This window comes from Mastigoproctus giganteus, chromosome 10, assembly GCF_048544385.1.
Source record: "Mastigoproctus giganteus isolate SK-2022 chromosome 10, ASM4854438v1, whole genome shotgun sequence".
Lineage (NCBI taxonomy): Eukaryota > Metazoa > Arthropoda > Arachnida > Uropygi > Thelyphonidae > Mastigoproctus > Mastigoproctus giganteus.
Window position 1 is genome coordinate 155,364,767 of NC_143584.1, and position 25,246 is coordinate 155,390,012.

Below are 25,246 nucleotides of genomic sequence, written 5' to 3' on the forward strand. Positions count from 1 at the left end.
TATATATTTATTTATTTATTTATTGCCCTCGTGGGTAACGCAGTTGGAAGGCATCCTCCTCACATCGGGTGGAAAAGATCTGAGTTTGTGTCCCATTAATAATGGGAGGAATTATTATACTCCAAAGGGTTTGTGGTTTCATTAACAGTTTTTTTGCAGCTAATGTGCTGGCATCACGGTTATTAGTGGGTTGTACACTTTTTTCTGGAAGCATATAAGCTCAGTCTTGCAACATGTGAATTTGCATGTGTGTATGCTATCTCACAGCCTCAGCCAACCCCTTAGTTGCTTTCCCTCTCTTGTGTTTTTGTGGCCAGCAGAATTTAAATTGCCTATACTTCTTTCAACTAAAGATGAACTTTTCAAGGTCCGATTGTGAGAGTTTATTAGTTCTGGCTTGAACAGTGAAGGATGTGTCACCCAGCCACAGTAAGCTGTAAACAATTTTTGGATCTGAATTCTAGAATTTCTTCAATTTTAGCCTGCTGCTTTCAAAGTCTCTGTGAGTAAAATGAGGTCAGCAGGTGTGCTCACCTGTTGTTCTGGACGAGATAAATCATTTGTCACAAAAAATCTCAGAAGGTTTTTTATCATAAGAGGTATATAAGAGGAAAGAGGTAGTAAATGTAATGTACCTAATATTTTCAGCAGGACAAATTTTGTGTTATTATGAGTTGCACTACTTAAGGTTTGCTAAAGTCACTTTTGTTTCTGATTTTCTTCAAGTGATATTGATAAAGGAATAAAAGGTACAGTGTTGGAATTTGCAAAAGATGTGAAGGCCAGAGGGTGGTTAACAGTGAAAGTTGTGCAGAGCAGATTTCATGGAAGGTTGGAGAAATGGCAATTATGTTTTAAACTCAAAATGGTAAGATTCTACATTTTGGAAATAATAACCCAGGAATAAATTGTATGCTAATTAAGATAGCTAAAAAAAAAAAAAAGACAGCTTCTTGAAAGGGTCAAAATGCCGGTTGATTGTGACTTGTTTGATGAGCATAGCTTGAAAACTAGGGGGAATGAGCGATTTGGCTGAGGTGCACTAGGGAGGGGGTGTTAAAATGAATTATGCAGAATTTTCACATTGATAATAGACTGGACCCCAAGAAGTTTGTTCGGACAGCATATTGTCAACCACTAGAATGAACTGCTTTTCTGGATAATCGAGGTTGACTAAAATTTATGGGGCACCTGGATCAATACACTCTGGTGGTGATGTAGATTGTATAGACAAGGTTTTTTTTTGCTGATACAGCAAAATTCTCTTGTATCCTTTAGTTTACTAAAACAATGTAATAGAATCCTGATTTCTCTAAGCCTGCCCCCCCCCCCCCCATCTTTTGAAAACAATTTCTTGTACTATATCTGATATACTTCCAGTGAAATCACTAAGTATTATATACCATAATTAATAAATTTCACTCATGTAAAGAACAAAACTTTTACAAAAGATATTGGATAAGGAAATTACTATTCCAGAAAATGTTAATATTTTATTTAGCATGGTAAATTTATTAATAGCATTAATATTTGTGTCATTCTTTTATATAAAATCCATTTGAACATAAGATGGTATTGTGTACAATAGTTTCTTTTTATTTTGTTCTTTTATTGTATTGGATAATCACTATGTACTTTTACATGACAAAAGTGGCTGCTGCACCAAAAGCCTCCAAAACAATCAGCCTTATCTTATTGATTCTATAAGCTGTTGAATTTAATTTTTGTTGATCTTGTTATGATAAGATTTCTTTCATATTTAAAGAGTGGCTAATAGTTTATCATGTAGTCATGAGTGAATCTTACTCTTTTCTGTTAAGATGAAAAACTTGGAATTACTTATGTATTTTGATATTGACCCTATTTGTATAACTTTTGCAGGTCACCAGATGTTAAAGATTTCGTGAAGTGTGGGTGGGGTGGATAACTTTATGACTTTCAATTGCCCTAGTGATTATCTGATGGATGAGTCTCATAATGAAGAAACACTAGATCCTCGTGTTCAGGTTAGTTTTTCTCACTAATTTATTATTATCTAGAAATATATATATTATAGTTTGTAAGCATGCTTCTAGCTCACATTCTTCAGAGTGGACTAATGTAGTGAATTGCATCTGCTGAGGTGATACCGCTATTTTGGCTTCTCTTGTTTCTGATTTTCCAATGTGATATTAGTAAGGGTACAACAGGGAAAGTTGTCAAGCTTACTGATGATTTTAAGGTAGGTAGTTAGAGTGGTTCACAGTTGGGAGCTGGCCATGCTGCTTCAGATTAGATTGACTAAGCATATGGTCTGAAAGACGGCAAGAAAATTTCAGCCCTGCTAATTATAAGGTTTTGCATTTGGTGAAAAAGAAATCCAAGGGATGAAAGGAATTATCTATCCAGACTACAGGGCACAACACTAAACAACAAATTTTGGGTCATATCTTGTTACTTTATAGATTTTGTGGTACTAAACATGGAAATAGTGCTTAAAATGGCAGATTGGCTCTTGTTTTCGAAAAAAAGTAGTTTTTTATATTTATATAAGGTAATTTTTTATTTATATGGCAGTAAGAGGTAGGAACATACCTGTATCAAACACACAACTTTTTCATCTTTTGCTTTGTATTCAGCTTTGGGAGCATCCCTTTTCACCATCCAACAATAATTGGCTAACATGGTGGCACTCCATTTGCTTTTGTATCTTTGTCTTGATAGAAGTGCTCACCATGTCCATTGCTGATGGCACCACAGTTTGGCGGGAAGAAATCCAGGTGTGAGTGCAAGAAACGCATCTTCAATGACCTTGCACCCTAGTTTTTTGTAAGAAGTAATGAGATCTTCCAGAAGCTGCCTATAATTTCCAGCTTTAACGTTTCCTAGAAAACCAGTCGAAGCATTTTGAAAGTCTTTCCACGCTTATTTCTCGCTATCACTAAGAACACTTTTGAACTGTTCGTCTCTGAAAAGTTGCCTTATTTGGGGACCAATGAAAACTCTTGCCTTAATCTTCTCTGTACTAAGTCTTGGGAATGTCTCTTGTAAGTTTAGAATGAATGCAAGTAAGAATGCAAGTTTAGAATGAATCTTGTAAGTTAAATGTGAATGCAGGACTGTTCACTTCCAAGCCTTCACAAAATTTTTCATGAATCTCAGTTTGATGTGAAGTGGTGGAAGCAAAACTTTATTGGATCTACCAGAGATTCAAATGTTATGTTCTTCATTCCAAGTGTTAATGATTTTCATTGAGGCCAACTCCTCTTCTCGTAGTGCATAATCTTTGACACGATTATCCCAGTCGCAGAGAAAGCAACAATACTTAATGTAACCCTTTTGTAGTCCTAATAAAATGGTGATTTCTTTTAAATCGCCACATATCTACCACTCATACTTCTGATAATGTACACCTAAGAGGATGTTCTCCGTGTTTGCATATGTTTCTTTTTTGTGGACGGCATACGCAAGAGGTATTGAAGGCAGCATATTTCCATTGTTTAATAACACAGCCTTAAGGCTGATCTTAGGACCGTCTATAAATAGTCGCCATTCTTCCGGAACATGCCTCATGTTCATTGCTGCAATTAGGCCATCCACATCTTTACAAACAGTGTTCACTTTCTGTTTGATAGGATTTATCATTGTCTTTATTTCGAGTACAAAATGTTGTCATCTAGAAGATTCCACTGTTGTAGCCTCTAGGCCAAAAGCTCTGCCTTATTCTTTGGCAGTTTGAGATCCCTGATGAGGTCATTAAGCTCACTTTCTGTGATCTTATGTGGTTCAGAAGGATAAAGGTTTGGACAAAATGGTAGATCCCTTGACATAGATGGCTTCTGTATTTCTTTGTGTATATCAAGTTGATGTTCATCAGAGTGTACAGAAAAATGGTTGAATGTTCAGGAATAGTAGTACTTAACCGTGAGGCACGGGATGAATTGCAGATGGTATATTTGGGTATGTCACTGTCCACTTTTTCTTCATTGTCATCCCTTTTCTAATAGGAGGCATCATACAGAAGAAACAGTCTGTGACATGATTTGTTGGCTCCCTCCATATTATGGGCACTGCGAAAGGCATAAACATCCCTTTCGATTTACCCACACATTGAGTTTTGATGAACAGGTAGTGCAGCATATGTGTGGAGCCAAATTCTTGTCCTGACTGCCTACTTTATACCCAAAGTACAAGAAATAGGCCTGTTTTATGTTTCAAGTTAAGGGATGCTTTCTCGAAGCTAACGTGACTTCTCCACATACGTAACAGAAGTCATCTGGACTATTCACACAATTGTGGAGCATATTATTCTTACACAACACATACTGTGCAAAAAGTAGAAAACTCACAGAGAACAACCATTAACTGAGAAAAAATCATCCAATACGTGAAGATTGCTGCAACAGAGTTAAAGATGCATTTGAGGCAACAACAGCTTATCACGTGATGCAGAGTGAGGCAACAGTTGCCGATCATGTGATAAAAGAGTGGTAATACTGAAACTGCAGCGTTGCCATGCTTTTTGCTGAGAGTTCTAGTTGATAATGTAGATAACTCGCTAATGAGGCTCCCAACTGTAATTCAAAAACAAGAGCCAATCGACAAATTTTAATGTGATTTGAGTTTAGCAGCATGAAATTAGCCAAGATTGGGTATTTTCATTTTCGTAATATTTTACATGTCGACCAGTGTAATTAATTAAAAATGGTCCAGGATGAGAAAGATTTAAGTGTTAGGATACAGGCATGTAGCCAGGATAGTTTGGGGTGTATTATCAATGATTAATAAGACCTTTGCCAGTAGGAAGGCTGTTATTATTTCTCTTTATAAAATGATGGTGAGACCTCATATGGAATACTGTATTCAGGTCTAGTGACATCACTTAAAAAAAAGGATGTAGAACTTCTCAAGTGGGTCCAAAGAAGGATAACCAGATTGGTATCCTATGGGTGGTTCCTATGAGGAACATCTTAGAAGTAAACAGAAAGAACGAGGGAAGTATTTTCACTTTGAGTGAGGTGAGACAGGAACAAGGGAACATATATATAATTTTGGGAAGTAATAGAAGATTAGATCTCGTGGAGTACACCTTTGTGCATCACATTGTTGATCATTGGAAAAAGTTACCTCCCAAGGTAGTTGAGGTAGAAAATCTGACAGGGTTCAAGCCAAAATTGGGTCATTAATTACTTTTTAGAAATGGGTAAATAGTAATTGACACCTTTTTTTTTTTTTTTTTGGCTCCTGTAGAATGCTTGCTTTCTTGTCTTGCTGCTAAAATTGATGGCATTCTTCCTTCTGCTGAATATTTATCTGTTTATTTTAAGTGAGATGAAAAAAGTTAAAGAATAACAATTTATAGCATTGAATTGCACACTAAGTTAAAGGGGCACCTCTGTAGCCAAGTGGGTTGGAGCAGCAGTGCGTAGCACACGTTTCTTGATTAGACCAGGGTTCAAACCCGTGACCACCAAATACGGAGGACGCGGAAAGGTCAGGGAATGACCACCGCATATTCCCGGAGCAATATGGCCTTAGTTGCTAATGCTCCTAAAAATCAAATGAAAACAAACAACAACAAACTAAGTTAAAATTGCTAAAATTTATATTTCTTATGCATTTACATTAATCAGTATATTTTAGTTACATATACCACTGGTTTTTTTTTTTTTTTTTTTAAATAATTATTTTATTGGCATTGCCCATCTGATTTTTTTTAAGCTTCTAGGAAGAACAGAATCGTACAGCGATTGGGAACCTTTCAAAATAGAGGAGCTCATTTTCTTTGAATCATTTCAGCATTATGAGAGTTTTTTTTTTTTTTTTTTTTTTGGCTCCTGTAGAATGCTTGCTTTCTTGTCTTGCTGCTAAAATTGATGGCATTCTTCCTTCTGCTGAATATTTATCTGTTTATTTTAAGTGAGATGAAAAAAGTTAAAGAATAACAATTTATAGCATTGAATTGCACACTAAGTTAAAGGGGCACCTCTGTAGCCAAGTGGGTTGGAGCAGCAGTGCGTAGCACACGTTTCTTGATTAGACTAGGGTTCAAACCCGTGACCACCAAATACGGAGGACGCGGAAAGGTCAGGGAATGACCACCGCATATTCCCGGAGCAATATGGCCTTAGTTGCTAATGCTCCTAAAAATCAAATGAAAACAAACAACAACAAACTAAGTTAAAATTGCTAAAATTTATATTTCTTATGCATTTACATTAATCAGTATATTTTAGTTACATATACCACTGGTTTTTTTTTTTTTTTTTTTTTAAATAATTATTTTATTGGCATTGCCCATCTGATTTTTTTTAAGCTTCTAGGAAGAACAGAATCGTACAGCGATTGGGAACCTTTCAAAATAGAGGAGCTCATTTTCTTTGAATCATTTCAGCATTATGAGAGGTTTTTTTTTTTTTTTTTTTTTTAATTTCATTAATCTTTATACTTGCTATTGCATAGGCCTATATTGAAATCAGATTTTGTGCACTTGAAAAAATACAAACCAGGTATTTTGACCAGAAATAAAAATCAAAAATTCAGAGCTTATTATAGGTGATACAGCAAAACAGTTCAAGAATGGAACCATTTTTTCACAACTCAAGAATCTTTTTTTTTTTTTTTTCATAATAGCATTTATAAATTATAAATTCAGGTTGCTTAAGTTCCTTAGATTCACATAATAATAATAAATTTTCTGTTTATACTCCAGGACGACCAAACGGTCAGAGGAGTTTACAAGATACACAGAATACAAGAAACAGCACCGTATTCAGCAGTCACGAGCTTGAACCCCGGTCACTCAAGGCACATGCACTTATGCACCCGCGCACCTGACCACTAGGCTACGGCGGCCATTTGACATGATGATGTCGAAAGGAGATTATTCTACTTAAAAGACCTGTGTCACATTAGATTAGAGATCTTAAGAGAACCAGTGGGAATAATTTTGTTTATGAAAATATGTATCCAGAATAAAGCTATGGAAATGCTTCTTTCCGTTAAATGTGTGTTTTTCCCATAGGGTGAATGAAATGCATAGTAGGGCTAAAAAAAGTTTCAGAACTTTGAAATGGTCATCAGAAGAATACAATGCCTGTATGCATTTTCTGTCTACTCATGCAGCAATATGTGCAAATACACGTAGTTAGTCGCACTCTGTGTGTGTGTGTGTGTGTGTGTGTGTGTGTGTGTGTGTGTGTGTGTGTGTGTGTGTGTGCCACACAGTTGGTATATTACTCTGGGGTTACTGCTACCAACATGCAGTATGTTGCGTTTATCAATATTAAACTTCTCAGCCCATCTGCCTAACTTTTTTAGATCTGATTGCAGTAGTGTTGGCAGGATTGTTAATAATAATCCTGCCAACCTTCATATCGTCTGCAAACTTGGGCATTAATCCTGATATACCTTCATCAATATCATTAATAAATACAGAAAACAAGGGTCCAACACCGAACTCTGGGGGTCTCCACTAATAACATTAGTCCACGAAGAGCAGTGTCCATTGATTACCACTCGGTCTTCTCCCACTCTACCATCACTTTATCCATAACAGCAACTTGCCCTTAGTGCCACACTGCTCCAATTTGTACAGTAGATGTGCAACAGTATCAAAAGCTTTCCTAAAATCCAAGTATATTAAAACAAAATTATATTTTGCATCCAGTTACTTTGTGAGCATATCATAGTATCCAATCAAATTGGACAGACAAGACTTCCTATTAACAAACCTATGCTGTGTCTAAACTATAACTGAAGTCTTGTCTAGATGATCCTGCAGTGCTTCTTTAACCAGTGCCTCCACTAATTTCCCAGGAACAGAAGTTAAACTAATTGGTCTGTAATTGTTTGTGTCATCCTTTGATCCCACTTTGTGAATTGGGGACACATTTGCATATCTCCAGTCCATGGGGACTTCCCCTGAGTCCATGGAAGCCTTCATAATTATGGCTAAAGGTTTGCTTACTTCCTTTGCTGCCTCCTTTAATATAACTGGATAGATCCCATCCACTCCAGATGCTTTTCTTATGTTCAACTTCAACAATATCTCCTCCACTTTGCTCTCAGTTATTACAAAATCATTAGCTCCCTGCTAGAGTTTGATAAGCTTCTGGCCTCCACTTCTCTACAGACAATTCTCATGTGTGAATGTATATTCAAAATACTCATTCAGGTTGTCAACTATCTTAGTAGGATCATCAACAATCGAACCATCTATATCTAGTGGACCAATCTGATTTATCTTCCCTTCCTTCTAGAGTTTATGTAAATAAAGAAACCTTTGTTGTTTTTCTTTGCATCCTTTGCAAAAGATTTCTCATAGCGTTTGCTTGCCTAACCTCCTTTGTGACTTGATTACTGACTAGCTTATATCTACCATAGTCTTCTGTGTCATCTGATAATTTATATGTATCCCATGCATTTTTTTTCTCTGCCACGAGTCTCTTTAATTCATCTACCGTCCATTTAGTCCTAAACTTTGAAATGTATTTCTTAGTTGGGACAATTAGCACACCAGCACCGAACCGTGGGGAACTCCACTAATAACATTAGTCCACATAATAAATGGACACTGCTCTATGTGAACTAATGTTATTAGTGGAGTCCCCCAGGATTCGGTGCTGGGCCTATTGTTGTTTTGTGCATTTATGAATGATATCGATGAAGATACATATGAGGCATAATTTCCAAGTTTGCAGATGATACAAAGGTTGGCAAGGCTGTTATTGACAGTAACAGTAAAGACAGTATGCTACCGCAACAGGATCTAGAAAAGTTAAGTAGATAGGCTGAAAAGTGGCAATTAAAGGTTAACATTGACAAATGCAAAGTACTGTAACTTTCACTAGAGCCTTTGTGGGGATTCTTAAAGGTTAAAGTATTTCACAATAAACAGGTCTCCAGAGCACCAACTGTGTGGTACTACACTCGGGAAGGTGGAGAATGAAAAAGACATGGGTGGTAATTATGCAGTCAGATATGAAGTTCTCTGAGCAGTGCAGAAAGGCTGCCAGAGCACATCATGGAGTTTTGTCAATGATATATAGGAATTTTGCTAGCAGAGACATGGAAATGATTATCCTATTGTATAAGGCATATGGGTAGCAGTAACTTAAGAGAAACATACCAACTGTGTGGTACTACACTTGGGAAGGTGGAGAATGAAAAAGACATGGGTGGTAATTATGCAGTCAGATATGAAGTTCTCTGAGCAGTGCAGAAAGGCTGCCAGAGCACATCATGGAGTTTTGTCAATGATATATAGGAATTTTGCTAGCGGAGACACTGAAATGATTATCCTATTGTATAAGGCAATGTTCCAGCCACACCTTGAGTACTGCGTACAGGTCTGGAGGCCTCATTTTAGGAAAGATGTTGAGTTGCTAGAATGAGTACAGAGAAGGGCAACAAGATTGGTGAGAGGAACAAAGGGATACTCTTACCAAGAGAGGCTTAAGTTCTGCAAGTTACATCATCTGGAGACTAGGCACCTGCGAGGTGATATAATTGAGGTGTATAAGGCCTTGAATGGTTTGAGCAGGCTCAATGCTGATGGGATACTTCTGCTTGCTCAGATTACAAACCTGAGGGGGCATAGATTCAAATTGAGGAAAGACAGTCATAAAATAGATGTGCAGAAGTTTGCCTTTTGCCAGCAGGTAGTTGATTGCTGGAACAGACTCCCATCTGTTGTTGTGAAAGTTGATAGCTTAAATAAACTTAAGGCAGTAGACAAACATTTGGAGTGACCAGATGGCTGAAATGAGAAGGGTTTTTTTTTTTTTTGCTGTTGCTATATAAGCTTGTTTTCTTGCATCATATACCTCAATTAATTAATTGGTCCCATTGTATAGAATTTGAAAACTGTCTGGGACCACTGTAGTTACCTTTACGAAAGCAAAAACCCTTCTCTTTATGATGGTAGTTACATCTTTAAGTAAATCCCACATCGACACACTGTGATCAATGCCACCTAGTTCTTCCTTTATTTGCAGATACTTAATGCATGAAGAATCACTGCTGATAATCAAATCAAGACTATTACTCCCTCTAGTTGCCTCTTGAACATGCTGCCGTTGAAAACAATCATCCAATCAATCAATCCACAAAAGCCTTACTAGTGTGTGAGTGACCAATTGAAAAGTTCCAGTCAATATCTGGGAAGTTAAAATCCCTTATTATAAGACAATCTGATTTACTGGCCAAATATTTCTCTGTATAGTTGTTCATTGTACTCAGAACCCCCAGGGGCTCTCATCTGGTGAGTATGGACTTGGCACACACCCAGGGTCCCGAGCTGGATATCATCATTTTTCTCTTTCTTGGTGATTCCCTTCTACTTCTTTGTCTCTCTCTCTCAGGTTAACTCTGAAATTTTTTTTGGCTGGTGCAGCATAAGCCTCAAGCTTCCTTGAACTATGTGGCTAGTAATAATAATAATAATAAATAATAATAACGCACTCCTGCTAAAAATATTTCACTTCAACTTAAATATAATTGTATTTAGAGCACCAATTCATTATCCAGTGAAGCTGGTCAGAGAATTTTTGAACCAACTCAAAATGAATTGATTTCATAAAAAAAAAAAAAAAAAAAACTTCCATTTTAGCATCATTGAAGGCAAATTTCAGTGTAATATACAAGTGGTTCTTGGTTGGAGATTTGACAAAATACACAAGGAAGCATGAGATGTTGTTTCGAAATCATTCTTGGCACTTTAATTCCTCAGGGCAGTGTTGAATGTCAGAATATTCAACAAGGTGAAAAAAAAAATTAATGGTGATTTATTTCTGGTGCCTTTTTGGAAATGCTTTTGAGAGCCAAATCTGAACAGCAGTGCCATTGTTATAAACAAAACTTTGACACAACATTTCTGAAGAGATGAGAAGTCTGCTACACTATTTTTCTTTAAAGTGTTATGACCAGTGTATGTATAAAATACAATACAAACAGAAATCCACATAGAAAAGAATTTTAGGTAAGCTAATGTTTAAAAGCATACTATGCTGGTAAACAGTCCTGTGGCTGTATTTTAATATGAAATGTATATTTTGTCAGTGAAATTAAGTTTCCAGTGCATTGTGGCCTTAAATGTTTTAACCAAAAAATTTCCTGTTTTCCTCTTTTCTACAAATACCTAATCTTCATCTTTTCAAAAGCGAAACGTTATCAGCTATGCTTTTAAAATCATCTGCCCATGAAACGGACCCAAAGTATACAAAGGAGACACAAGAGGTGTGAGCCAGGAAAAACTCCCTAAAACCATGTTTAAGGAGTTTATCCTGGTGATAATATTTCCACAAATGCAGGAACATTGTCACCAGACAAACCCCTCTAAGATTGGTATGTTGATGAACTTCTTGGCAAAACTCTTTTACTGCCTGAATGAGGACATCAAGTGGCTATAGAGTGCAAGTGTATTTAGGAGGAAACAGTTTCACAGATTCCACTGGAACAAATTTTTTTTTAAAAATTTAAAAACAATTTTTTTTTTTTTTTTTGTTATGGATTTTATATAACATTTAACGAAAAATTAAGTGTCATTTTGCATAATTTTCATTTTTATATTAAATTACCTATCATCTGAATTTTACCTTGTATTAATAAGATAAAATACTTTATAAAATTGGTATAGAATAAATAAGGCATTCCATTGTTCTTCCCAGGACCTATTGAATGGGTGCACCGCCCAGTGAATTATAACTGACTGCCCGGCTAAAGTTTAAGCGATTCACACTGTACCGTATGATACTGCTCACTGATCTCGATCATTATTAATTCGAACATACTATGCAATTGAGGTCATTGCAACAGGAGCGCATAATGTTAAATTATGCAATTAATTTTTGCTCTGGATTGCTTAAGTCACATTTATAAATAACAGAAAATTTTATAATGTTGCAAAGTATTACACTTCCCCACCCAGCTACTTCATTATTCCACCCAACTGGCAAAATTTTCTGGGGAGAACACTGCATTCTCACTGCACTCTTATACTGTAAATAAGGACCAAAGTATTAGTTTTTATATTGTCATCAGATCTGTTTAATAAAGTTTTTAAAACATTGTTGCTGTAATTTTTAATCATTAATATTTAAAATCTGAATAAGAAATAATCTTATTGGCTGTATAAGAATGCTCATTTACTGTCCATTTGAAAAGATCTTGGTTCACTTCCCACTGTTAATTGGAGGAACTCAAACTACAGTTTATATTTTATTGAGTTCCTCCAAGGACTACAGTTTTCCATTCTCAGATAGAGGGGTTTCATATTGCAAACCAGCCTGTGAACACTTAATAAGTATAATGATATACATCAGAAATCATCACAAGCTTCATTTTTTGTCAGGGATTTCTGTAAAAATTGATGAAGGTCTAAGTGTATGCAATTTTCTTATTGTACTTATTATTAAAATGTTTGTTTTGTTACCTCACTTTCCAAAAAAAAGAAAAAAATGTAAAGGGTTATATAAGAAACATTACCATACAGGTAGTTCCCGACTTTACGAGTTAATTCGTTCCTAGTGCATGCTCATAAAGCAAACTCTTAAAGCAGGAATTTATTTCCCATACACCGATGAGCCCAAAACATTATGACCAGCAAGTCATTATGCAAATCGAAGCAACTGCAGGTGAGCTACGGCATGTGAGCAAGTAGGGACATGGTATAAAAAACACCTGATACTGAGCTCTGTTAATCAATGTTACTCTTGTTCTTCAGATGGGAAAGGCAGCAGACTTAAACGAGTTTGACAAAGGCCAAATTATAATGGCCAGGTGACCGGGTCAGAGCATATCCGAAACAGCACAGCTGGTGGGATGCTCGCAGTCAGCCATGGTTAGTGCCTTCTGAAAGTGGTCCGAGGAGGGGGAAACCCACGAACCGTCGGCGAGATGTTGGACAACCACGGCTCATCAATGCTTGAGTTGAGAAGGCTCTCCCAGATGGTATGTGGCAACTGTGGTGCAACTTGCCGGTAATTGGAATGCTGGTGACAGGAGTAATGTGTCACAACACACAATACATCGAACCCTGCTTAAAATGGAGCTGCATAGCCGCAGGCCACTCCAAGTGCTCATGCTAACCACGGTTCACCGGCGACAGCACCTACAATGGGCACACGAGCATCGAAACTGGACCTTGAGTAATTGGAAGAAGGTCGTCTGGTCCAATGAATCACGTTTCCTGTTGCATCATGTGGATGGCCGAGTACGTGTGCATCGTTTACCTGGGGAAGTGATGGCGCTTGGATGCACTGTGGAACAAAAACAAGCTGGGTCCCAGTCATCCATGTGCCAGGCACTCTGACGTCTACCACCTACCTAAACATCATTGCTAATCAGGTACACCCTTTCATGGCAACGGTTTTCTCCTCTGGCAGTGCCAGCTTTCAGCAGGATAAGGCGCCATGCCACACTGCCCAAATTGTTTGAGCCTGGTTCACAGAACATGAGGAAGATTTCCAGGTATTTCCCTGGCCTCCAAATTCCCCAGATGTCAATCCCATCGAGCATCTGTGGTTTGTGTTGGAACAGCAACTCCGATCTGCAGCATCTCAACCACGAACCTTACCGGATTTAAAGGATCTGCTGGTTACATGTTGGTACCAGATACCACAAGACACATTTAGAAATCTTGTAGCATCCATGCCTCGCCAGGTACGAGTTGTTTTGGCTGCACGTGGAGGACAAACATCATGTTAGGTAGGTGGTCATAATGTTTTGGCATCATTTAGATGTAATGTTTAAAACAGGGATTACGTTCTCAGCAATGAAATTTAACCATAGTAATGTTAAATAAAGATCAACAAAACAATAGTTTAAGCAGTGTTTTTTTTTTTTTTATCCAAAGAAATGAAAACATAGCCTTTAAAATCAAGCAAATTACAATAATAAAAAAATTATTTAAGTCATACAAATATAATTTTCATACTATATAATTTTCATTTCAGTGAACTTGTCTGAACTAATATTATTTTTATGACAATGTATGCAGTTATGCTATATTAAAGAATTTTCATTTCAGTGATCTCTACCTGAACTAAAAACTTGAATTTATGGCTCATTCGGATAAGAATAGTTTGAATGATTTTAGCCTTCATTTAGTACCATAAGGTACTGAAATTAATTTGTTTGGTTACGTTACATAACTGAATTTTCTAGTTTATACATTCCTGAGTGTTAGTAGTCAGCTTTTTTAGTAAACATTAGTAGTCGTTTCAAAAGCTTTCTGCTATAAGCTCAGTAAGGCAGTTGGGCGATAGCTTTCTGGTTTATCGCTCAATTTACCCGACTTTAAAATAGCAATGATTTTTGTCTGCTTAAAGGATCGAGGCAGCTTACCAGTCCTAAGAATATCTGAGAAAAATCTCAAAAGCCACATCTTAGCATGTTTGCCACAGTTTATCAGACAGGATGGATTCCATCAAATCCTGGCGCCTTGCCTGATTTAACACTGCCTATGGCCATCGTGATTTCTTCATTTTTAAATGGTTGAGAATATTCCGATTCAGCAAGACATGTAGTCTTCAGAGTTTTTAAGTTTTTCTTTATATGAATAGTATGCTTTTTATCTCTTGGTACTCTAGAGAGTGTAACTATGTGCTCAGCAATCTTAATTAAAGGAGTAATTAAAGAATTGTCTCGTATTAATGGATTTCCACCACTCAGTTTCCTTAACAAGGACCATGCCTGCCTGCTTGATGTTTAAAATTTAAAGTCTCAACAGTATTAATCCATTTCTCTTGATGAGCCATATCAAGGCTACGTAGTAATTCATCAGCTATTTCCTGCTTATTATTCTTCAAATATTCATTATATAAATTTTCGGTATTTTCATTCCAGCCAGGAATGTATTGTTTCCTATAACCTCTAGGGATATGTTTTTTGGCTATGGCTTTAACAATTCCTGTAAATCTATCGTAATTTTTATAGGTTGGAGGGATTCATCTGAGACATTTATCGGAAAATTCCTTCCATCTGGCTCTCTTAAAGTTCCATCGTGGTAGAGGCACAGATGTCTCTGATAGTATCTGGACATCAATTTGAAGAATCACTGGTCGATGTTGACTATGAGGGAAGTCGTCAAGAACTCTGCATGTTACCATCAAAGGTTGGTCCATCTTATCCTTGGATACAAAACAGATTTCTGGGTTATAATCGCTTTCCCAGACTGCTGATTTGAAAGTGCCTTTATCTTTTGCGTCATAGACAAGGTAGTTATTATTAGAATCGATCAGAAAATTATAGAACATGTTCCTGTTGAGCCAGCAGGATTCAGACCAGGGCGCAGCTGCACTGATCAGGTCCTCTCGATGACAACCTATATAGAAGCCGGATATCAACAAGGTTTAAAAACCTCTGCTGCCTTTATAGATTTAACATCTGCATATGATAGTCTGGAGAGAGAGGGGTTAATTTATAAACTCCTTCAGGTGATACCATGTAGGATACCCTGGGTCCAGTCATCCTGTTCACCCCTCTTCTGTTCAGTCTGTATATAGCAGATATGCCTAAAACAAGATCAAGGAAATTTGGTTATGTTGATGACTGGGTTGTGGCTACAAGACATGAAACTTTGAGAAAGACTGAACAGACACAAGTGATCTTTCGATCTTAGGAGAATATTTCCGTATATGGAGACTTCAACTAAATAATAATAAAACTGAAGTAATATGTTTCCACCTTAATAACAAAATGGGAAATCATGATATTGAAGTGTACCTTGATGGTATTTTATTACATCATAATAGATGTCCAAAATATCTGGGTGTCACTCTTGACAGAACTTTATCCTATAAATGTTGTTTTCTACATCAGCATGTTCGGGAGGCAACTAGAGGGAGTAATACTCTTGATTTGATTATCAGCAGTGATTCTTCATGCATTAAGAATCTGCAGATAAATGAACCACTAGGTGGCAGTGATCACAGTGTTCTGAAGTGGGAGTTACTCAAAGAGGTAACTACCATTAGGGGTAAAGGGAAGGGGTATTGCTTTCGTAAAGGCGACTACGATGGACTGAGACAGTATTTAAGTTCTATACAGTGGGACCAACTGATGCTGTTACCAACAGCAAATTCAAAATGGGAAGCATTCAAAGAACTTATCTTGGAAGCTACTAGGCTTTACATTACCAACTAAGAAATATTGTTCAAGGTTTAGGCCTAAATGGTTGTCAGATGAACTAATGAGGCATATGGCAGAGAAGAAAAATGCATGGGATACATACAAATTAACACGTGACACAGAAGCCTGTGATAGATACAAGTTGATCTGTAACCAAGTTACAAAGGAGGTTAGGCAGGCGAAGGCAGATTACGAGAAATCCTTGGCAAGGGATGCAAAGAAAAACAGCAAAGAGTTCTTTACTTATGTAAACTCTAGAAGGAAGGGGATGAATCAGATTGGTCCACTTGATATCGATGGGTCAACTGTTGATGGATCCTGCTCAGGTAGCTAACAAACTAAATAAATATTTTGCATCGACATTCACACACGAGGAGTTATTCAGCGAGGGGAATGCCAGAGGTGTATTCAACTCTGGCAGTAAGCTAGAGAATCTTGTAATAACTGAGAGTAAAGTGGAGGAGAAATTGTTGAAGATAAACACAAGAAAGGCACCTGGGGTGGATGGGATCTATCCAGTTATATTAAAGGAGGCAGCAAAGGAAGTAATCAAACCCTTAGCCATAATTATGAGAGCTTCCTTGGACTCAGAGGAGGTACCCATAGACTGGAAATGTGCAAATGTGGCCCCAATTCACAAAGGAGGATCAAAGGCTGACACAAGTAATTATAGACCTGTGAGTTTAACTTCTGTGCCTGGAAAATTAATGGAGGCACTGGTTAAAGAAGCACTGCAGGATCATCTAGACAAGACTTCAGTTATAGCTCGGACACAGCATGGTTTTGTTAAGGGGAAGTCTTGCCTGACCAATTTGATTGGATACTATGATGCAGTCACAAAAGAACTGGATGCAGGGAATAACTTTGATATTATATACTTGGATCTTAGAAAGGCTTTTGATACTGTTGCACATGGACGACTGCTGCACAAATTGGAGCAGTGTGGCATTGGAGGCAAATTGCTGCTATGGATAAAGGGGTGGTTGAGGGGGAGAAGACAGAGAGTGGTAATCAATGGACACTGCTCATCGTGGACTAATGTTATTAGTGGAGTCCCTCAGGGTTCAGTATTGGGTCCTTTATTGTTTTCTGTATTTATAAATGATATTGATGATGGTATATCAAGCTTAATGTCCAAGTTTGCAGACGATACGAAGGTTGGCAGGGTTGTCAAGGACACTGCTGACACTATGCTGCTGCTGCAACAGGATCTGGAAAGGTTGAGCAAATGGGCTGAGAGGTGGTAAATGAAGTTTAACATTGACAAATGTAAAGTACTACACATGGGAAACAGCAACCCCAGAGCAATGTATCCACTCTGTGGTACTACACTGGCAGTGGTAGAGAATGAAAGGGACGTGGGGGTGGTTGTGCAGGCAGATATGAAGTTCTCTGAGCAGTGCAGACAGGCTGCAAGAGTAGCTCATGGTGTATTGTCAATGATATATAGGAATTTTTCTAGCAGGGATAAGGAGGTGATTATTCCCTTGTATAAGGCAATGGTTAGGCTACACCTAGAATACTGTATACAGGCCTGGAGGCCTCATTTCAAGAAGGATGTAGAGCTGCTGGAACGAGTACAGAGAAGGGCAACAAGATTAGTGAATAGAACAAAGGGGTGCGCTTATGAAGAAAGGCTTAAGTTTTGCAAATTACAGTGTCTGGAGACTAGGCACCAGCGAGGTGATTTGATAGAGGTGTATAAAGCCTTGAATGGTTTGAGCATGCTCAGTGCCAATGGGATTCTTCCTCTTGCTCAGAACAATCACCTGAGAGGGCATAAATTCAAATTGAGGAAAGACAGATGTAGGATAGATGTGCGGAAATTTGCCTTTAGCCAGAGGGTGGTTGGTAAGTGGAACAGACTTCCATCCCTTGCCGTGGAAGTTGATAGCCTAAATAAGTTTAAGGCTCAGCTGGACAGGTATTTCGAACGAACAGAGGGGTGAAGTGGAAGTGGTTATTTTTTATTTATTTATTTTACTTTATTTATTTATTTTTTTTTTTTTGTCTGATGCTGCATAAGCTTGCTTTCTTGCATCAAATGCCTCTACTAATGCTAATGCTAATATCACTTAACTAAGACTGTAGCTAAGTTAAAATCCTGGAACAATATTTTGCAGGAACTCTTCGATGCTTAGCTATGGGTCTTGTTTATTCCATGGCTGAGTACTGTGCCTGTAAAAAAAAAAAAAAAAAAAGCTATCAATGGAAGTTTGAATTTACAGTCTCCCTAGTCGGTATAAACTAAACTGTCAGAATACCCCAACATATGCTGATCTCCCATGCAGCTCTAATAATCTTTCATCTCCTTCTATCAATTTATAGGCGCCTCCGTAGCCAGGTGGGAAGGAGCAGCAGTGCGTAGCACACGCTTCTTGATTAGACTGAGGTTCGAGCCCGTCACCACCAAATACAGAGGATGCAGAAAGGTCAGGGAATGACCACTGCATATCCTGGAGCAATATGGCCTTAGTTGCTAATGCTCCTAAAAACCAAATAACAAACAAACTATCAATTTATTACCATCTCCTAAGCCCTCACATCATACAAGGAAATCAACTTTAGATGCCTCCACACACTGAGGACATTTGTTACCCATCATCCCTGCCTACAACATCCCCGAACAATGATATCTCATTTGTTACCCTGGAACAAATGTTGCGAAAACATTTTAGAGAGAATGATGATATTAAACAGCATCTTTTTTGAATAGAAGATCAACAATGTAAATTCTACCACATGCTTCTTGACCTAAAGGCAATGGTTGAGAGCCCTCCAATACCTCGCCCTTCTTATGTTCATCAGGTTGCTGCAGATCCAGCGCTCGGTTCAGATGCTGAAGAATTGTTCCAGAAACAACATCAGCGTCATCTATAAAATCTAGTTCCATCTCTCATTCTCTTCGAGAGCAGAATCGTGAATCCTCGCAACGTATTGTTGACACAAGCATACAAATGATACCCACCACAATTAGCAATCAATAGAAACCTGGAAGTATGTACATGCACTGTAAAAATCATCCGTCTGATCCTAATTCTGAAGTGCCTACCCATAATAGCTTGCCTTCAAACTACCCAAGTTTCAAGGTTCTCCGTGGAAAAAGCAGATATGATAGCATAATAGGAACAAGAAATATTCAGTCTTGTATTAAAATTAGAAATAGAAATTGTCCGATGTTTAGAAGTAATGATATTTTTGTTAGCAGACTAGATCCCAATACTACCTCCCAGCAGATGGATCAGCTGCTATTAGAGCTGGAAATTCCAGGCAGTGCTTTCAAGATAAAAACCAAACATCCCACATATGCATCCTTCAGAATTGAGCTAAAGGATTGTAACCTTCAAAAGTATCTAAATCCTGATATCTGGCCACATTGTCTACTCGTCATGCCATTTTATGGAACTATTCTAGGTTCTGTCAACAACTCTAGTGAGAAGTTAACGTCTAACTCTCAATCTGTTGAACTGTCTGCATAGCTAGAGAATACCAGTCTGTGTTTGCATCATAGTCCATCATTTATCCTTCCTCCTAATACTTGCAAACATCCTTCTGACACCTATATTCATCTTAGCATTTTTCTTCAGAATGTAAGAAGTGTAAAAAATAAACTATGCTTATAGAACTTTTGGTTCAAGAATCTCATGACATAATTTTAGTTGAAACATGGATGCAGGATGTTTTCCTACTGCTGAAAAATCTCAACTACACACCATACATGACATCTAGGATTAATCAAAGAGGTGGAGGGTCAGCAATTCTTTTAAAATCCAAAATTGAAGTTATTAACATCTACAACTTTGAAGGAATTTCTCTTCTGATCCAAGTTAAAGATTCACTGCTTCAAATATATAATATTTATATTCCACCTGGACCTACCGATGATATTATTAATGAAGTAACCTGGATCACCACTGTTCATAAGTCAAAATCTAACATAATTATAATGGGTGATTTTAATTTCCCCCTGCCCAAATATAATTTACAAATGAAGTTGCTGTCCAACTCATTTTTAGTTCAAGCGCTAAATCAACGTCCCTGTTACAAGAGGTAATCAAGCACTTGATCTTGTTTACTATAATCTTCAACTTCAAGAAAAACGTAGCAGCAACATTACATTTAGATCTGACCACAAAAGTATAGAACTGCAAACAGTAATTTTCTGTGGGAATCCTCGCCCCCCCCCCCCCTCTGGAAATCACCAGAAGAATATCATCAATTAAATTCCTTCAAAAAGAAAAGTTTTTACGGCTCTTGAAATATTACCCATGGGATTCTCTCAAAAATATACCTATTCAGGATGCCACTTTTCTACTAATAAAATGGTTGAATCGATTAAAAACAGAGTTGGCATCAGAACTCGTAAGACTTTCTTTTCAATCCAAACCGTGGTTCAAATCCCATCTAAAACCATACTTTAAAAGGAAACAAAAATGCCACAGGCAGTGGAAAAAGTATGGCACTTCATCAACATACATAAAGTATAAAAAGAGCAGAGCATTGTTTCAGCTCAAAAACATTCAGGCGTACAAAAATCATTTAATGTTCAGGCTCAAGCATAATAAAAAGTCATGCTGCAAGGTAGTTCTTCAAAAACAAGAACTACCTTACAGCATGACCAGGCTTTGGAATGGATAAAATACAATATGGAAACATGCAATTTTGACATCTGCACTGAAGATATGCAAAACAAATTTAAAGAATTCAATTCTTATAAACACACAAATAGCATGCAACATAAAATGCTTCCTAGTCAGCCCTGCTAATCAACCAACATGTAAACAAGAATGCAGTTCAGAAAATTATTAACCAATTACGAATTGATAGTAGTGAAGGCCCTGACGGCATCCTTGTTTTATTATTAAATGTCCAGTGCATTCATCATTGATTCTTTAGTTCATATTATTTCCAGGTGCATTTCCCAGCCATTCCTTCCAAGACTATGGGAGACTTTTAGAATTACCCTGATTCCAAAACAGGCTAGTAGTAATAACCATATTAGCTATCGTCCAATTGCTGTATCATCAGTAATTGCTAAAATTATTGATAAGATCATGCTGCCATATCTTCAGGATGCGATCTTCGCTAATGGACATGTCAACATGCATTTTGGTCCTAGAGGGTGCTCCACAACAACAAGCCTAGCTGACACCATTGTACGCATCCAAACTGCGTTTCAGGATAAAGCACAATGTGATGTCTTTTATTTAGACATCAAAGGTGCTTTCGAAAACATTGATCACAAGAAAGCCATTGAAATACTAAAAAATCATTTCCTCATTGACACAAGGGCTATATCCTATCTACAGTACAGCCTAAATCACAGAAATCTCATCTTCCCGCTAATACTGATAATATTCTCGGCACAACCACAACAGGCATTCCTCAAGGAGGTGTTCTCTCCGGTACTATATTTTCAGCATCTCTACAGCCACTTCTACAAGAAAATCCAAATCTGCTGGTTTATGCCAATGATTTAAAGTTGTTTATGGATTTCCAAATCCTGTGATGACATATCCAAGGTTAGCCGTGATGCGAATTTACAGATGTGTGGAATCATCAAGTGTCTGAAGAATCTCAATCTGACTATAAATGCAAACAAATCTGCTCAATTAACTTATTCCTCACAGAAACAACCAAACCACATAGAAATTAAAATTGCAAATGTTTCAGTTCCAAATGTATATGCTCACAAAGACCTAGGAGTTGTTTTTGACAAAAATCTCTTCTCACCATGTATATGTTGCTAAAAAAATTCAAAAATCAAAATAGCTAATCAAGCAAGAGACAGAAGCGATTCAAGATAGAAAAACAGTCATAAACCATGTCCAGAGATGCATTTTTCCCATTCTATCTTATGCCTCCAAAATCTGGTCTGGTGCTCCTCAAGTTACCGTCAAGAAATTCCTTGCCCTTGAGTATTGGGTTCTTAGATGGCTCAACAGTAAACTTCGTTTTCCCCATACAATATCCAGGCAACAGCTTTATGAAAACTTAAAAACAAAGCCTCTGCAACAGATGATCAAGGAGTCTGGAGTCATGCTTCTTGCAAAGTTAATTACCTCTGTAAGCGATTCACCAAACTTAGCCAACATAATAGTTCCCACCAACAGAGAAAATTCAAGAAACCAACAACAATTCAAATCCAAACTCTCCAGACTAAAACAAATGAACAGGATGTTCCCCAGTGCATCCCTTCACCTCATAAATTATCACAACATTGATTGCAAGAGGTTGCTTAATTCTGAAGCCTGCAGGAGTCTCATTTCCAATCAAATGATGAGAAATAAAAACAGCTGCCTGCCTGCAGCCCAGTAACTGCATCCGAGAGCCAAATGTGATGTTCTCCAATATATATATATATATTTGTTTTTATATTTGTCTCCTTTGTACTGAATTTATGCCCCTAGTCTAGTGCTGTGATGGGCTTGCTGTATTTGCAATAAATGAATATTTATTTATTTAATTAATTAATTTTACTACTTTGGTAGATGGCTATGTTAAAGTGATGCTTTTGCACAACCTATATGTTAGTCATTCTACCTTCTAGCATAAGGCCTTTGCCCTTAAATATTTTATAGTATATCTTTTAGTAATTTGTATATGCTGAGTTCAAAATTGACGTACATTTTTCTTCACAGAGATTTTTCACAGAATATCATACTCTTCAAAGGAGTAGTCTTATCAAGAACCTTCTGTAAGTTATATTATTTTGAAACCAGGCATCTGCAGAGTAGCCTGATTGAAATGTTTAAGGCTTTAAAAGATTGAAAAAACTAAATGCCAAAGATGATGTCTTTATACTTAGTCTTGTGGGCATACATGGGGGACAATAAATTTAAATTAAGATGAGAATTGTTGTAATAGATTAAAATTGTGGAATAGAATAGTCGGGAAATTTTCTTTTAGAGTTAATCAACTGATGGACTAAACTACTTACTTTTGCAAAGGCTGGAAGTTTATTTAAATTGAAAGGGGATTGTAAGTTAAGTGAGGAGAAGTGAAGTTGACTTTTTTTTTCTTCTTTTTTTTTTTTTGCTAATTTTACATAATCTTGTTTCCTTACATAATTTTGCCAGTACTAAATATGAAAGGTGTGTAATAGTTGCTACCTTGTGGAGACTTGAGGGTTCTATATATGTTATTAGGTTGGCAATCATGTTTCACCAAAATTCCGTTTCAAACTATAGGGTAGTAGAGCACAAAGTTGACTTTGACAAAGAAGCATTAGCCACACAGAGAGACAGCTCTGTACTAGATTCAGGAAATGTGGAAGAAAAACTCCTGTTAATTTTACTTTACGTTGAAGCTCAAAGAAGCTCTTTACTTTATGCTGAAGCTCAAAGAAGGCATTTTTATTGGGCCATAGAAAGTTAACCTCAGATGAACAATTTGAAGGAATGATGACACAGTTGAAAAAGAAGCAATGGATGGACTTGGCTTCGGAAATGTTGTTCACAAATTCTAAGGGAACAAGAAAAATGCCATTTATGAAAGTACCATTGAAATATGTTCAGTAAATTTCAAAAATTGGATGCAAGATGAGCCAGACTATTCATTTTTTGCATTCTTAGACTGTTTTCTCGAAAATTTTGGTTCCATCAGCAGGGAACGGGGATGAGCTATTCCACCAAGATATATGGAGCGGGAAAGACGATATTGGGGAAGGTGTCTTTTCTAGTATCTTCTTTCCATCTTGATTATTATTTGGATAAATTAAATAAAATTTAATATGAAAACAAGATTTAATAAAATATAAGGAAAAATGTTTTTTTTTTTTTTTTTTTCACAGTTGCTTGATTTAAAAAAAATGGAGGCCAATTTTGAAATCAGCATAGGTTAGAATAGAAACTCCATTCAAAAAGTATAATTGCAGGCCTGTGATATTTTTTAATTTGTTATTTGTTACTCAATGCATGTACCAAATTATGAGAAAGGTAGCTTTCTGTATAGTCTGTATAGTGCTTTATAAATTAAATCATTGTGTATTATAGTATAAAATAAAACAGTATACAGTGGGGCCTCAACATCCGATGGTAATTCGTTCCACAAAACCCATTGTATGTTGAAAATATTGTAAGTTAAAACCAATAATACATTGATTTCCTGTAATTTGTTCCTTGAAAACACATAAATTAGGTATTTCTTGCATGTTATATTTCATTTTTACATTAGAAATTAGTTTATTTTTTTTATAAAGATTACTTAATAAATAGTCATAAAACATCTTAAAATAAAAAAAAACAGATTTGAAGTGCAGAGCTGAAGAAACCAATGGTGGCGTAGTGGTAGTGGGACTATATCAAGCATCACGCATCTTTTTAGTCTTATGGTTGCTACTGGCAAAGAAACTGTCCAAATGGACTGATTCCGATGACTTTTTTGTAGCTTCCTGAAGTCCAGTGTCACACTCTATAATTTTCTCCAACTCTTGTAGCTCCTCTGTTGTTAGCTCACACCCATGAGTGTCAGTGAGGTCCTCCACATCCTCTTTGCCAACCTCCAGACCCATTGATTTACCAAGAGTGACGATGTCACTTGTCAAAGCACCATCATCTTCAAATCCGTCAACATTATGAATAACTAGATCGTATGTATAGCTTAGCTTAATTTTCAGCACTCACCTCTGGTGAGTGCTGAAAATTAAGCTAAGCTATACATACGATCTAGTTATTACATTACAGCACATAAGGACTCCTTAAAAAATCAAGAGTCATTATGAATAATTAAAGGCCAAATCTTTTTCCAGGCTGAATTTAAGCATCTGGTGGAAACATCATTCCAAGAACTTACAATCAGCCTCACACAGTCCAGCATGTTGAACTTCAACCTCCAAAAATCTTTGAGGGTGAGAGCATTTTCATCAGAGGCCGCTGCAAAGCAACTTGCAAACATTTTCGTGGTGTAGATTTTCTTGAAGTTTGGAACCACTTGCTGGTTTAGTTGAAGAAGAAGAGGATTTGTGTTGGGTGGCAAAAATTTGACTTGAACAAAGTCAAACTGTACCTGAAGAGATTGAACAAGGTTGGGATCATGGCCTGGTGCATTATCCAGCAGGAGCAGTAAGCTTATTTTTCTCAAGATAACTTTTCACTGAAGGACAGAAAACTCCAATCTCCCATTCACTAAAGACATA

General features: G+C 37.0%; 1 protein-coding gene across 1 annotated transcript in view; it reads left to right on the forward strand.

Annotated features, from left to right (window-relative positions):
- The first annotated feature begins 1,891 nt into the window (after positions 1-1,891).
- Positions 1,892-25,246, forward strand: part of LOC150079400 (SH3 domain-binding protein 5 homolog) — a 70,387-nt gene continuing 47,032 nt past the window's right edge. The window contains exon 1 of the mRNA XM_090383406.1: positions 1,892-2,006. Coding sequence (XP_090239532.1) covers positions 1,932-2,006 — 75 coding nt within the window. The 5' untranslated portion in view covers positions 1,892-1,931. The remainder of the gene's footprint in view (positions 2,007-25,246) is intronic.